The 15,338-nt window shown below is 58.9% G+C and overlaps 1 protein-coding gene across 6 annotated transcripts in view; it reads right to left on the bottom strand.

Annotated features, from left to right (window-relative positions):
- Positions 1-763: 763 nt before the first annotated feature.
- Positions 764-15,338, bottom strand: part of SLC6A9 (solute carrier family 6 member 9) — a 30,408-nt gene continuing 15,833 nt past the window's right edge. For 2 of the 6 annotated variants that reach the window (XM_028123400.2, XM_028123401.2), the window contains 12 exons: positions 13,097-13,253; positions 12,364-12,495; positions 11,726-11,996; positions 5,850-5,982; positions 5,503-5,637; positions 5,308-5,411; positions 4,667-4,904; positions 4,442-4,576; positions 4,236-4,335; positions 4,046-4,146; positions 1,308-1,478; positions 764-1,194 (listed from right to left, as the gene is read on the bottom strand). In XM_028123400.2, coding sequence (XP_027979201.1) covers positions 1,000-1,194; positions 1,308-1,478; positions 4,046-4,146; positions 4,236-4,335; positions 4,442-4,576; positions 4,667-4,904; positions 5,308-5,411; positions 5,503-5,637; positions 5,850-5,982; positions 11,726-11,996; positions 12,364-12,495; positions 13,097-13,253 — 1,872 coding nt within the window. In that variant the 3' untranslated portion in view covers positions 764-999. The remainder of the gene's footprint in view (positions 1,195-1,307; positions 1,479-4,045; positions 4,147-4,235; positions 4,336-4,441; positions 4,577-4,666; positions 4,905-5,307; positions 5,412-5,502; positions 5,638-5,849; positions 5,983-11,725; positions 11,997-12,363; positions 12,496-13,096; positions 13,254-15,338) is intronic. The other 4 variants (XM_028123403.2, XM_028123404.2, XM_028123405.2 and 1 more) reach the window with 3 other exon arrangements.

Below are 15,338 nucleotides of genomic sequence, written 5' to 3'. Positions count from 1 at the left end.
TTAGAGGCGGCTCTTCCGGCGCTGTCACTGCACAGAGGGGCACAGAGGACGGACAGATGGACACTGCGGGGCTGGGGGCGGGGGAGGAGCTCTGGCTCCAGAGAGGGGATGGGGCACGCGGGCTGGGGCCATTTGGCACATGAACAAGGGCAGCCCAGTTTGGGAGGACTGGACCTTTCACCTGGTGGAGAGAGGGCAAGGGGGTTTCCTGTAAGGTCCCCTTCCCCAGGGCTCTGGGCTCAAACCTCCTGCTGAGCAGCGCCCCACCCCTACCCCCCAGAAACTAGTGCTTTGGGCAGGCTGCTGGGTCGTGGGCCTCTGCTGGCTGGGCCTGACAGCCAGGGCTGGAATGAGGTGCAGAGACCCCAGAGCAGCCGAGTGAGGTGCAGGCAGGCCTGGAAGACAGAGGGGGCCCAAGGCTGGGGGCACAGGAGTGGCAACCACAGATAATACGATTTTTACAAAAATAATTACACAGACAAACAGGGCTGGGCGGCACAGCCTGACAAGTAACACTGTACAGCCCCTTAGCCCCTCACCCTGCCCCTGGATAGGAAGACCCAAATTTGCCTGGGCAGAGGCTGGGGTCTGCTCTGAGGGCAGGAACACTGGTCAGGAGGCTGGAGGCCCAAGGAAGGGGACAGGTAGGGGGGCCACCTAGAACCACAGCTCAGGGCGGAGTGTGGGGGCATCAGAGGCCGTGTAAAGCCCAGCAGATCTCTGGGGACCTGGCCTGAGACGCCCCCTCCAAAGTGCTTTGCCCCCCCCCCCACCGGCAACCCTCCCATCGTCCACACCCATCCCCAGCTGCCATCTGGGCATCCAAAGGACCTGTAAACACTGGGGACACGAGCACAAATGACCACGCTACCAGGGGTGACCAAGGTGACAGCAGCCACTCCGGCCAGGGCATGGCAGGGCAGGTGGTGACACCCGTCCCCTGCCTCTCCAGTCTCTGTGGTGGGAGCAGGGGGGGGGGCCCTCCCTGGGCAGCTGTGCTCATATCCGGGAGTCCTGCAGACGGCTCGAGCCGTTACTGCCCACCATGGGGATCTGGGCCTTGTCTGGGTGTAGCGGCTGGACCTCCAGCCCGTCTTCAGGAGAGGGTGGGATGGTGGGGGCATAGCGCCCAGTCTGGTGCTCCAGGAGGGCAGGGCCCCAGTCTCTGCTTGGCTTCGTGGCATTTTTCAAACGCTGCAGGAGAGGTAGACATGGAGGGTGGGTGGGTGCTTCAGAAGGGAGCCAGGAAGTCCCATCCACACACCCCCTCCCCGTTCACCTGGCTGTGGCCTGCCCCCACCCCTCACCTGGAGGAGGGTGTCCCCATCTGTGCGGCAGAGCTGGAACAGGGCATAGAGAGGGATGCAAATGACAGAGGACAGAGCCATAAGGAAGCCGATGGCCACAGCCCAGCCTGGATACTGGTAGTGGTTGTAGGTAATTGGCCGGTACTGGATCACCGTGAAGACGAGAATGAACTGCAGAGGGTAGGAGACGGGAGTGCCCGTGAGGCCTGCCCAGCACCGCCCCCCTTCTCCAGGCCTCTGTCCCCCTCCCAGCACCCCTCTCCTTCCTCTCCAGTCTCCCAAACTAGGAAGAGGCATTTTGGGCAGGACAGGGGCAATGTCAAGGTTTGGGTAGTGGAAGAAGCAGATGGAGCCAAGGGTCCAGGGCCTGGGGGGCAGGTAGGCATCAGGCATCATGGAAGAGGAGAGGTGTGCCTTCGTCATAATCCTGAACCGGCCAGGGAACAATTGAAATCACCTTTGAAGTCAGTCCGTTCTGCTCAAAGACTCAATGGCTCCCTTTTGCCAAATCCTGGGCCTTGGAGCTTTTACCACCTCCCAGCGAGACCTCACTTATCCTTCTGGCCACATTACCCTAGTCTCAGTGTCTCAGCTGCACCCAGCATCTTCCTCCCGCTTCATTTATTCTGGAGAATCCTCTCCATTTTCCTCCGTCAGACCCCATGCAAAGATGAGAGCGATGGGGGAGTGGAGAGGGCAAAGCCCTGCCTGTCTATGGCTGTGGAGCCATAAGGGAGGCTCCAAAGTCTAGAAATGCTGAATGGCAGGCTGGGGACCGGGAACCGTTTTGGAAAGAGACGAGTGGGATGGGAAATGAAGCCCGGGCCACAGCAACGACAACAAACTAAGGAAGCAGAAGGATGGGCAGGTGGCTCATGGGCCATTCCCCAGGGGGGCTCAGCATCCACCTCCTGAGCCCTCAGCTGCATCCTAGTGACCAAATTCAGGACGGCAAGACCCGCATCCACTGGGGGGCCCCTCCTGGGATGCTGCGCATAGTAGGAGCTTATGACAAGTTTCCTGAGTGGAACTAGATGCTGATCAAGGTGTAAACAAATCTCTTGTTTCAGCGGACAGAAAGATGGTTTGTCAAAAAGAACCTTTCAGAAATCTAAAGAAGTAAAGCCCCCAAAGAAGACACCACAGCCCAGAATTGTAAGTCCTCAGGGCCTGCAGTCCTCAGCTTAGGGCGACTCTGGCCTGGCTTCTGAGCACAGAGAGGGCGCTGCCCACTTTGCCTCAGTCTCTCGGAGACACGGGACCCGGGCTGAGCCTGCCCCTCTGGAGCCTTCCTGGGCCTGCCTCCTTCTTGCCTCCTGCTCTGCCTTGGCTGGTACCCCAGGTCTCTGCCAGGGTGGCAGCCTCTTCGGAGCTCTGGAGGATGAGCTCCCCTCAGGAGGGTCCCCGGCCTCGGCCTGAGCCGCAACCCCCAGAGGGCACGGCGCTTGGCAGCAGTGCCCGGCCTCCCCCGCTTCCCACCACTTACAGGAGGCCACTTATAGGAGGCTTCCGTTGCTCCTGTTTCAAAGCTGGGCCAGTGGCCAGGGCTGGTGCCGGTGCCTGTGCCAGCCTCGGGGAAGATCCCACACCCCATGTGGTGGAGACCTCAGCCCTCAGGGGCCTTTTCCGCTCCCAGAAATATGAGCCAAAGTGGAAATCCGGTGCTGAGCTCCCTCTGGCCCAGAGAAGCTGGACATGACAGGGACGTGACTGAACACTGCCCTTGCCACTAGGCTGACCCTTCCGTCACTCCCATGGTCCTGCCTCTTCTCTGTGGAGCGACCATTCTACCAACAAACACTTTGTGCCTCCTCCTCCCACCCTGAGCATAAAGGAGCAAAACCAGATGGTTTTTAGTCCATGGACCAGTCGTCCTTCCTGCGGCCGTTTCTGGTGTAGCCCTGGCCCAGCACACAGGCTCCGGATGGGACGACCTGCTTCCAACAGCGACTCTGTCAGTTATTAGCTGTGTAAACTTGGGTCAATTACTTAACATCTCTGTGCCTCAGTTTCCTCATCTCTCAAGTGGGAATAACAATGATGCCTTGGAGAGTCGGATCACATGAGTTGATACATGAACAACATGCAGAAAGTGCCTGGTTCCCGGCCAGGCCGTGAGGTCCTTCCAATTCCGCTCCCTGATGGGAGTCTCCCAGGTGTTGAATACTGGGGCAAGGAGAGCCTTCCCTCTCCAGAGCCAGGCCACTCCAGTGCCTGGAAGGCGTAGGAGGTTGCCTCTGATCTGGAGCTGACATCTGACTTGCACAACCCGCTTCTGGAACACCCATGCATTCACACCGCGTACCCCGAGCACCTCAGCTAAGAGGGATCAGCACGCCGCTGATGGAGGCTGCCACCAATATCACTAATTGTTCCTGAGGCCCCTCTGGGGATAGCACGCAGGAGGGAGGGAGGGAGGGAGGGCCGGCTCTCAGCCGCTGCCAGCCTGCTTTCCCCTGCCGAGGCCGGGCACCATCTTCAGCCGAACAAGGGCTCTAAGCTCCCTTCCCAAGGCGAGGCCAGTGCCCGGGTGGTTCTGAGTCTCCGCCTGACTCTATGCAACCTCTCTCAGGCTCCCAGTGGCCGGCGTGGTGGGTGCGGAGACCCCGTCGGGGCGGGGAGGGGGAGGGGGAGCTCTGGCCAGACGGATGGGCTCCTGCTCTCCCTCCGCTGGTTCCCAAGAGAAGGACACTTGCCAGAGGGCAGCAGGGAGGGGGGCGGGCAGCCGAGGAACTTACGAAGATGATGGCTGGAGAGACAAAGCGCCAGCAGATCTGGAAGAAGAGGGGCGGTGGGAATCCCAGCATCATCTGGATGTCCTGGAAGTAGTTCCGGTGCCCTGAGAGAGGGGTGTCAGCAAGCCTGGCAGGGCAGCGTGGGGAGGCCAGGGGCCGGCGCACGAGAGGCCATAGAAGCTTGCGCACTTACCGTAGATGTACATGATGGACATACACATGATGCAGGAGATGACAACCAGGGAGAAGCTGGCCGCGTAGTTGTCCATTAACAGCAACCAGTAGATGCCTGCCTGTGGGCCAGGGGGCAGCTGAGCCCGCAGCACCGAGGCCTGGCTCCCCCGCCCACGATGCCCCCCTCCCGGGCCACTCCAGCCCAGCCTGTCCCTCGGGGCTTACCTGGCTGGTGAGGGGGATGCCCAGCAGGAAGCCAGCCACGGCCACACCCAAGGTCACGTAGGTCTTTTTCTGCAGGATCCACTCGTTTGCCACCTCATCCACAATGGCCGTGACCAGCGTCTCTAGGAGGCAGAACTGCAGGAAGTGGCCGTCAGAGCAGGGGCCTGGCCTCCGGCCCGGCCTCCACCCTCACCAGGCCCCTGGCCCACGTCCCGTGCCTCATACCTGAGTGCCCAGCCCTAGCAAGATGAGCATGAAGAAGAAGAGCAGGGACCAGAGTGGGGAGATGGGCAGCAGGGTGAGGGCCTCAGGGTAAGCCACGAAGGCTAGGCCAGGACCGTGGTCAGCCACACGGGACACGTCCACACCCAGGTGATTGGCCATGAAGCCCAGGATGGAGAAGATGACGAAGCCCGCATAGACGCTGGTGGCACAGTTAGTGATGCTTATGATGATGCTGTCCCTGGTGGTGGGGGGTGGGGGGGAGAACAGGGCTCAAGACACGCGGCTGGCTTCCCTTGCCCAGTAGGGCAGAGAGGAGACCTGAGATGGAACGTTTTAGGAACAGAGGCTCCCTCAACCTCTTTTCTGGTCTGCTCTGGGCCTTCCTAGGTGGGCTGAGGCTCTCGAACCCCCAGAGGCCCCTGGGGCATCACCATTCCCCCCGCCTCTTCTCTCTGTGTTCCCCAGCGACCCACTCCAGACCCAGAGCTCCCAGGACCTTCAGGCCGTGAGCGTGATGCAGGGCCCTCGGGGGAGGCCCAGGAGGCTGCACTGGGTCTGGGGATCTGGGAAAGCCTGGGGAAGGCTGCTGGGTGGAGGAGGCAGCCCGGGGCTGGCGGGGCGGGGGGGTGGAGGGGGCTCACCGGTAGCAGTTGTTGTGGAACTTGTTGTAGGAAGCCATGGTGATGAGGCCTCCCCACGCGCAGCCCAGGGAGTAGAATATCTGGGAGGCGGCATCCCCCCACACCTGCGGGGCAGGATGGGCAGAGCAGCGGGGGTCAGAGGCGGGCACCTCTCGGCCCCTCCCCGCCCCTTCCAGGCCACACTCCATGGCCCACCTTGGCCTCCAGGATCTTGTCCCACTGCGGGGTCAGGTAGTACATGATGCCCATGAAGGCTCCTTCCAGGGTCACACCTCGGACGAACAGGATGGTCAGCACCACGTAGGGAAACGTGGCTGTGAAGTACACCACCTGTACACGAGACAGGCTCCGCTGGACTCCTCCCAGCTCTTCCTGCCCTGGGCACCCCCTGCCTGGCCCCCCGGCCACCACCCTCTGGCCGCTCCTCCCCTCCCATGTCCCTTCATCAACCGCCTGCCCCCAACCCCTACACACAACCCCGGCAGGGGAGGCAGGGTCTTTCTGGGTGGGCACAGACCCCACTGGGGGAGGGGTATACTTACTTTCCCTGAAGACTTGACCCCGCGGATGAGGCAGAGGAAGACCACCACCCAAGAGACACCAAGGCAGCCGAGGAGGGGCAGTCGCACCTCCCCAAAGTTCCCGATGTCGTCTGAGAGCTTCAGCACATAGAGCCTGGGGAAGGGGATACTCTGCTATTGAGGCCCGGGCCCCTGATGCCCAGTGACTGATTCCCAAGGCCTGGGGCGCAGCCTGGCAGGTTCCTTCTTTCTCATGAGGGTGCAGCATGTGGAAGAAGGGTGCCACTATGAGGCCCCAGCCCCAACTGCCCCCCACCCCACCACACCCCTTCTGTCTGCTGCCCTGAGACTCCACTGCTCGCAGCCCCTGCGGGACCCCAAAGGCGCCTGGGGGTAACACCCTGAGCCTGGGCCAGCCTCCTCAGTCCCGGGAGAGTGGAGGTCTCCCTGTCCCTATTCTGGCCCATCCCAGGCCCTGGCTTGTTCATTTCTCCCTTTAGTAACGCCTTCTCCTCTAGACCGGACGCATCCTATCAGGTGTCACCTCCTCCAGGAAGCCTTCTGTGAACTCCTCACCCACACTAGCCTTCTCCATCCCTGATGAACCGAGGGAGGTGGTGGAGTGCTGAATAAAGATTGGAGGCTCTGGAGCCTGCAGGCCTAGGCTTGAACCCAAATTCCTCCCCTATGTATGTGCGGCTCTATCTGGCGCCCTACGCCACCCCAGCAGTGCCTTTTCAATCAACTGGACGCTTCTGTGCCGGGCCCTGTGCGAGGTGCTGGGCATAGACACCTGGATCAGGCATATGGACACCACTGGAAGGGTGGTGGAGGGGCACACTGGAAGACTTCCCAGAAGAGGTGAGGCTTGAGCCAAGGTTTGAGGAATGGGAGCAGGTGGGTGAAGAGAAGGAGCAGCACATGCCAGGCTGAGGATGCAGGACTCAGCAGGACAGGGGATCGTGAAAGAACATGGCCAGCCTGGGTCTGTCAGCAGCTCAGCAAGGCTGGGACAGGAGGTAAAGGGAAGAGAGAAGGGTGAATGATAGGAAGAAGCCAGATTATAAGAAGCCACGAAGGCAAGGCTGAGAAGTTTGAATTTTATCCTGCGAGCAATGGGAAGCTTCTGAAGGGTTTGGTAAGAGCACTTTCAGGGTCTCTCCTTAGCTCAAAACTCTGCAGCGGCTCCCATCTCTCACCAGGGAAAAGCCTAAGTCCTTCCAGCGGCTGCGAGGCCCGAAGTGGTCCGTTGTCCCCAACCTGCCACCCCTCTGGTCTCCTGTCCTCCCACTTGACGGCCCGCTCACTGCTCCAGCTGCAGCGGGCTCCTCGTAGTTCCTGAGTCATGCCAGGCACGCCCCTCCCTCAGGGCCTTTGCACGCACGAGCTTTTCCTCTGTCTGGAGGCTCTTTCCCCAAACATCCCTATGTACACATGGGTGTGAGGCGTGTGCAGTCACACAGGGCCCCTTGCTTAGAAGGCCCTCGTGCTGGGCTTAATGCTCTGCCATTGACATCTTGAAATTCTGAATACATTTGAACAAGGGGCCCCATATGTCCACTTCACACTGGACCCCACAAATTACGCAGCTGGGTTTGTCGGCATCACTTTCCTCCTCCTCATCTCCTTCAGGTACTTACTCCGGGTACCCTCTTTGCAAAGGGGCCTTTTCTGGCTACCCTGCTTAAAATGGCAGCCCTGGCCCCGCCCAGCACTCCTTACCCCCTTTGCTAGATTTTCCTCCACAGCGTATGTCTCCTTTTTTTTTTTTCTTTTAACCTATTTATTTTGTTTGTCATCCATTTTCTAGGAAGGCAGGAGTACCCAGCGCCCCCAGTGCCTAGCAAAGTGCCTGGCACAGAGCAGTACTCAAAAGATATTTGTTGAATGAATGAGTGAACGTTGTGGTAAATAGATCTGGAGGTAGAAAGGAGAGAACCTGGGAGTGGGGACCAGCTTGGTTGTTGCAATTATCCAGGCTAGAAGTGATGAGCAAGAGGTAAGCTCTTGAGCCTCAGTTTCTTCATCTGTAAAATGGGCATAATAACACCAACCTAGCATAATTTGTGGCTGGATTTAGGTAAATACAGGCTCCCTTCTGTCCCCTCTTACAGCTCGAACCTCTCAGGACAGCTCATAGGCTGTCCTCTATCATTCTCAGCTATTCCCACTTTCTTTCCCAAGTCAGTTCTCAAACCTCATGGCAACGTTTTTAATACCTTGTGATGCGATTGTTACTCTGTCTCCTCATGGGACAATGTTGCCAGGCCTGGGATTTGGTGTTTGCTGGGCGGGCCTGCCTCTTCACAGCCTCCCAAATTCCCTGGAAGCCGCCCTTCGCTCCACGACCTGCAGAGGGCGCTGTCCAACACGTGCCCAACTCCAGGCTTTTAGTCAATGGGGGAACCAAAGGCAAGGGGATGGCAGAAGTTCAGAAGCTGTGGGACCACCAGCAAGAGTCACCTGGTCCCCTTTGACAGTGCTTTCCAATCTTTTTTCCTTCATAGCACACAGAAAAAGTATTCTGGGGGCTATTGAGGTAAGCAGACAAGGTCACTCAAAGCTGAAGGCAACTGGGCTGGGGGCTCCGGGCTGCCCAGGCCCCAGCCAACCGGGCACACCTGCTCGGGGCACTTGCGTGCTGGAAGCCCTCCAGAATAGCCACAGGGTCCTTCTGGGGCTTACTCAGAGCTGCTTTACTTCAGCCAATAGCATTCCATGAAAAGAAACCACTTCTTGTTCAAAAGATTTTTTTTAACTTTGTCTAATTATATATGTTAAACTGGTAGTGTTTTATATGATTATGTTTAATCATTTATATGATTTGCAAGGGCACAGCATTACAATACCGGGGGGTTAAAAAGTTTAGAATGTTAGCCTGGGTACCAAGTAGTGAATTCTACCTCTCTTTTTATGGCACCATATTTAGTTTTTTGTTTTGTTTTGGGACCATGTGCTTTTGAGATCAATTAACCTAAGAACTCTTGGAACCCAGCATATTTACAAGTTGGCTCTCGATGCATAACATCTCTAGAATTATTCTGCATTATTTTTTAATTGCTCCAGCCCGGTGACCAACTCCTTGAGAACAAAACAGCCTAATGTGTTTCTTTGTGTCTCCAGCAGCGGCTGGAACCTGTCGGCAGGCATCACTGTGCTTCCTGAGCGCCCGTCCCTCTTCTTCGGAGTGGTGCCGCATGATCTCATTCCTTCTTTATAACAACAAGGTAGGTTGTGACCCCTCCCATTTAATGGACAAACAGCTATGATTTAGAGAGGTTTGGTGATCGATCTCCCAAGGCCAGACAGCTGATGAGCGACAGAGCCACAATCTGTGTGAGGTCTGTGCTACTCCAGAGCTGCCATGAAGACACTGGGAGCAGGGTGCTGGGGCCTGAGTCCCAACGGGTTTCAGGTGCTCTGCTGTGCACCACGGGCTGTGGAGGTGAGAGCCTGGTCATTACTTAGGGCCTACAGGTTGGAATCAGACCAGCATGCAGAGGATCGTAAAACAAGACTGAAGGGCTGGTGGGAGAGAGGAGACCGTGGGCCAGGGGGTGGGCAGGAGGCAGACTGGGGCTCAGAAATCTGTCCTTTGTGCTTCTCTTGCTTTAGAGGAGTCTCCTAATCTTTTTTCTGACTTGCTTCCCTCATTTGTAAAACGGGACTATTTTATACTACCTGCATGAGCTAGCAAACAAGGTTGTGGTGGGGCTCAAATGTGATCACACAGCTTTCCAAAGGGGTGTTGGAGAGTGTGGACCCAGGACACCTGCAGAGTATCATTGGCCTGATTCACACCAGGCGCCAGGCACAGTGGAAGGCACATCTCCTGACCCGGCGCTGCTGCCTTGTTCCTTAACCTCTGAACATCAGTCAGTCTCTGAATCTGAAAAATAGGGATACTGTGATAGGAGGTAATATGCCTGGCACATAGTAGGTGCCCAGGGAACGGCGATGTTTGTTCTCGCTTCCTTGCTGAAGCCAGCCTGGGCAGGCCTCTCAAGGGTCATTTCCCAGGGTTTCCAGGAGGGGGCAGCAGGGAGCCATCCTGCCGGGAAGGAGCCCCGCCTGGGACAGCGGCTAGTGAGGCAGGCCTGACTCCAGCCCTGCCTGAGGAGAGTTCAGTGGGCCACCCACTGGGCCCCCCCAACCCATGACGAGTTTTCTTTGAGGACTATTCCCCTCTGATTGCCCTGGATAAAATCTCCAGAACTCGGCCGTGGCTGGCTCTAGCTGGGCCTCCCTGGCAGACCGGCTGGGGTGAGAGCCTCTGGAACAGCCCCGTGGGTGCGGGTGAGGCTTTGTGCTCCTCAGGTTCCCACCCCTCCAAGTCTAGATCGAGTTGCCCTGACCACACCATGCCTCAAACACAGTAGAATACCTAACTGGGCAGTAAATTGCTTAGTCCTCTCAGTAGATGGCACCTCCACGAGGGCAGGAGCCGAGTGTCTTACTCCTCACGCTGTCTCCCTTCCGAGTGCTGTGTCTGGTACCCACTAGGTGCTCAAGAAATGATCTGTCCAGCGACTGAGGGACTGAGTCAGCCTGGAGGTAATTTTGCCTGCCCCTCGCTGTTGTCTACACCGCGAGCCCTGTGGGTAGTGACCACGTCCGAGCTGTCTTTGGATGTCGGTGACACAGCACCGCGGCCGGCGCAGGGAAGCCGGGCCCTGTGGGGTCAGAGCACTGGGACCAGGCTCAGAGGACTCTGACCTGCTAGGACTTCCGTCTCTCCGGGGCCTCAGCCAGCTCGCCTATGGCTCTCTACCACGTGGCGGAGAAACTTCAAACCGCAGCCCGGCCCGGGAAGCCCTGTGCCTCATGATGCCTCTGGCCTCTCCTCTCCTACCTGTCTCCAGTTCGCCACCTCGCGGCCACGGCCTTCCTGCCCAGGTCCCTCCCAATCCTTCTACACCTCCTTCCTCCCTCCTAGGGAAGCCTTCTGGACCACCTCCTCACGGCCCCGTCCCTCAGAACCGACCACCCCGTCTTTGTGCCCCTACCACACCCCTGAGCACCTGCCCTAATATGACCCCCCTCAGGCCTGGGGACTCCTCAGGCGAGGGGCTCAGGGCTCTTCAGACCCCATGGGTACCTAGGGCCTGGCGGAGCAGACCCTGTAGATATGGAATGAATTAACATGGCCTACCCCCAGGCCCCCAACACTCTCTTCCCACCAGTTCCCCAACAGGACATGGGGGGTTTCCTTCAGGACGTCCCCCTGCGCCCTCACGCCCACCCCGAGGGGACAAGGTGTTCTAGAACACCTCCAACAGCAGCTTCCCTGCAGCCAGCCCTGAGACTCCAGTCTCTCTCACCACAGAGCATACTAGTGCCAGGCTGTCTTTCCTAAGCACGGCTTGATGATGACAGCCCTAGGCTCAGGAAACTTCTACGGCTCCCTCTGCCCTGCAGTGGTAAGTCTACGCTTAATTCATATAAGTTCTCCAGGAAGGCTGGTGGCCCCTCCTAGGCTCCCTTAGGGCCCATGAGTTTCCCACACACCTGTGAGTCTCATCAGAAGAGCTTCCCCTCAGGGTCAGGACCAGCCTCTTCTCCTTTGGGACCTGAGGCCTTTGTTCACACTGTTCTCACCAGGAAGACACCCCGCTGCCCCCTGACTCTGCCCTGCAGACGTGCCCGACTGCTGGAGCCCTCCCTCACCGCGCCCTGTCAGGACGCTCAACTCAGCGTCCAGCCCTCCATCATTCCCGGCTGTGTCAGCCTCCTCTCCTGAGCTAGTCTGTAAACTCCTTAGGCCTCTTGATGCCCCTCTGCCCGGCTCCGGTCCCCGTACCCCACCTGGTTGACAGAAAGTTGCCTGATGGCAAGGGGGGAGAGCCGAGGCTTGGCACCAGGTGTCCCCCCCAAGCCCGGGGCCAGCGGGGCCTCACCTCCAGTACTCCTCGCTGGGGCTGGTCCTCTGGAGGGAGTGGTTGAGCAGGTGGGAGAGGTTGCCAGGCAGGGAGGCGGGCCGGGAGCCGTTGGTGAGGTTGGAGGCGTCCAGCACCCCAGCGCAGTCGGGCGTGTTCCAGGGGTTATTGCAGTAGGCCCAGGGCAGCACGTGCGTCATGGATGAGAAGAAGTAGTAGAAGGCGATGCAGATGACCACGTTGTAGTAGATGCCAATATACGTGGACACCACCATCATGCCATAGCCCACACCTGGGAGGCGGAGGGAAGGGGGGCAGCCTCACACATCTAGCTGAAGGAGGCAAGGTTAATGTTGAAGGGCCCCCCGGGGCAGGCTTTTGTGGAGGGCCATTGAAGGGACAGGTCAAGGCCTTAGCAGGGGTGAGCTGGGGGGCCCAGGGGCTTTGTGTATACACATGGTAGGTGAGGAGGGCGGAGGCCAAGTAAACATGGATCCCAGCATGCATCTGTGGCCTTGGCCATTGATGTAGGGCTTGGGGTCAGCACCAAGGCTCCGTAGGGGTTGGTGGTGTTTGTACAGATGGGTGAGTAGGCCCCCAGAGGTCCGTGCGTGTGTGTGTGTCGGGGGGGGAGGCGGTGTACCCCACCCAGGCCTCACCTTTGAACATGGGGCTGATCCTCCAGACCCCCAGGCAGCCCTGACTTGCAAATTGACCGAACGAGAGCTCCATGAAGAAGAGAGGGATCCCGCAGAATATCAGCATGATGAAGTAGGGGAACATGAAGGCGCCTGGCAGGCAGGGAAAGGGCTGGCTCAGGGCGGGCTTGGGGGGTCCCACCCTCTTCCTGCTGAGAACCCAACAGCAAAACCTTTGCGATCCGCTAAGACCGGAGCAGGGTGGGCCACGCACTGAGCAAGAGCCTGGGTCTGAGGTATCCTACCCACAGCCTGCCTTTTAATTTGGCAGAGGCTTCCTGAACAGAACCCAGGCCCCAGACCCACCATGTTAGGGTGGGATTTGATGGCTTCACCAAGCAAAGTCACAAACATAAGTCGCTGGGACCCTCAAATTCCCTGAACCATTTAGGGGGCTGTTGACACACAGGGGGTATAAGACAGGAAACCTTGGGAGGTTGGGGCGCCTTTTTCTACCTCTCTTGACCTCAAGGGAGCAGGCTAGCAGGGTCAGGCCCAAACAGCAGACAGCCAGGGTCAGGGGGTGACCTGTGCATTAGGTAAAGGGTACCTAAGCCAGGGATTGGGGCAAAGGAGATGAGAGCCAGAGGCCAGCCTGTCTGGAGAGGGGTCTGTGCCAGGGAGGGGGTAGCCCGGGCCTTGGTGGGTAGGCTCTATCCAAGTGGGAGGTCCCTGCCCTGTGCCCACTGGGTACCTCCCCCGTTGCGATAGCAGAGGTATGGGAAGCGCCAAACATTGCCCAGGCCCACGGCATAGCCCACGCTCGTCAGTACAAACTCGATCTGGTTGCCCCAGTTGCCCCGTTTGAGGTTCTGGTCCCTCTTGGTGGCCTCGCTGGGCACAGCACCATTCTGTGGGGACAGGAGAGAAGCTACCATCAGAAAGGCATTTGTGCTCCCGTGCCTGACCCTCTGGGCCTCTCCCAGCGGGGACACCATGGACCCCCCCCAAGCCCCCACCCCCACCCTGGGCTTCCCCTCTGCTGGCAGGAGCTGCTGGCTGGCCTGGCAGAGAAGGGGAGAAGAAAGGAGCGGCTGCTGGAGGGTGCCAAGCGGGGCCTCCCTCACCAGCCCCCCAGCACCCTGTGCCAGGGGCACCAGCCCACCTGAGCAGCTGCTGCCAACATCGGAGAGGTGGGACACTGAGAGGGAGCCCAAGTCCAGAGCCCCCCAGCTCCAGCCCCTCCAAAGCCTCCCCTCTCTCCTCTGGGTGAGGATCTGGGAGCAGCTGAGCCTCATACCAAGCAGCCAAGTCGGGCTGGGCACAAAGGGGCCTGTGTCCAGACAGCCCCCCCCCACCCGCCGCTACCACATCACCAGGCTGAGCACGCCGCCCACGGGCAGGCGGTGCGGGGGAGGGGATGCCCGACCCCTCCCCCAGCTGAAGGCGCTTTCCTGGGAGCATAGGATGGGCAGGGCTGTGAGGCAGGAGATGGGGGAGCAACTGAGCTGGGCCAGACTTGGGGAGGGTGTTCTGGGACTCAGGATGGGAGGACCCAGGGAGCCATCTATATTGCCCATAGCCGGGGAGGGGGCCCTGCGGAAGCTGACCTGGGCAGGATGGTGCTGGCCATGAGCTGGGGGAGGAGACCAGAGTTGTAGGCACCATGCCAGACTTGGAGGACAGACTCTGCTAGGGGAAACAGAGGGAGGGACTCCGGAAAAAGGTCTCTGAGCTGAGAGGGGGTGAGCTGTGGAGGAGGAGGAGGCTGGCCAGGAGGAGCCGATGAGGGGAATTTGCCCCAGGGAAAGGAAGCCGGGTCTGCCCTGGGTGGGTGGGGGGGTGCAGGGAGGCCTGCAGAGCTGGGCTGGGTGGCCTGCGGCCCCACTGAGGACAGCCCCTTTTGAACCCCAACCCCACAGTTGGAACTGGTTCAGCAAGTCCCTTTACAAGTGTAAATATGCCCCTTCCCCATGCCATGCCCCTTCCACCCCCTCCCAGGGTGACAGGAAATCAAGCCACCCTGAGTGAGAGCCTGAGGGGTCAGGGGGCTCTTACTAGGAGACTAGGGACCCTGAGAATCACCAGCAGAGAAGCACAGAGTGACAGAGACAGTCTCCGGGAGATGGGCTATACCCTTGAGAGAAACAGACAGGAGTCCCTGGAGGACACCAGGATGGGAGACAGAGCAGCATGGCTTCTGAGGGACGCTGCTGAAGTGACACGGGCCCCCAGCTTGAAAGAGACATATTCAAGGACAACAGTCACACTGGCCAATAAACAAAGAGGTCTGGTGCTTTGAAATGTTGTCGGATCCTGACACTGAGTGACAAATGCAGAGAGGAGGAATGGCTTCGCTGGGACCTGTGCGCTTTCCAGAAAGGCCTATTTCGGAATGCAGACTCGGGAGGCCCCAGTTCCCAGTGGAGGCCCCAGCCACGTACCCCTTGTTCCCACAGTGGGTATATTTCGGCTTGCATACCCTGTCCACCAAGGCACAGACACCCTTGTGGAGTAACCATCCTGTACACCCAATCTGGCATCGCCCCCAGAGGAGACACTGATCTTCACACCCTCCAAGGAGGTTTGGGGGCACGGCACCGAGAACCGGGGTCCAGTCCCCTTCGAGGAGCACGCAGAGCGAACTGACAGGCTAGAAGAGTCTGCATACATTCATTCCTGCAACCACGGAGATTTACTAATACCTACTGTGTGCCAGGCCCTGCACCAGGCATTGGGGATCCAGCACTGAACTCAACAGACACCCCTATGCACTCAGAGCTCGAAATCTAGTGGGGGAGCAAGCCATCAATGACAGAAACAAATCCATGACTTTTATATTGCAGCTGCAAGGTGACCACAAAGCAGAAGTTCTCGAGGCACAAGAATATATGGAAGGAGGTCAGGCGGGGGGCATGCAGGGTGAGGTCGGGAAGGCTTCCTTGATGAAGGGGCTTGAGGGCCAGTCTGGCTCCGGGAGAGAGGGTGGCTCACAG

Source organism: Eumetopias jubatus, unplaced genomic scaffold (genome assembly GCF_037043125.1).
Source record: "Eumetopias jubatus isolate StellerSeaLion01/CBP00866 unplaced genomic scaffold, mEumJub1_p1.0 scaffold_4, whole genome shotgun sequence".
Classification (NCBI taxonomy): domain Eukaryota; kingdom Metazoa; phylum Chordata; class Mammalia; order Carnivora; family Otariidae; genus Eumetopias; species Eumetopias jubatus.
This window is presented reverse-complemented; position numbering and strand designations above follow the sequence as displayed.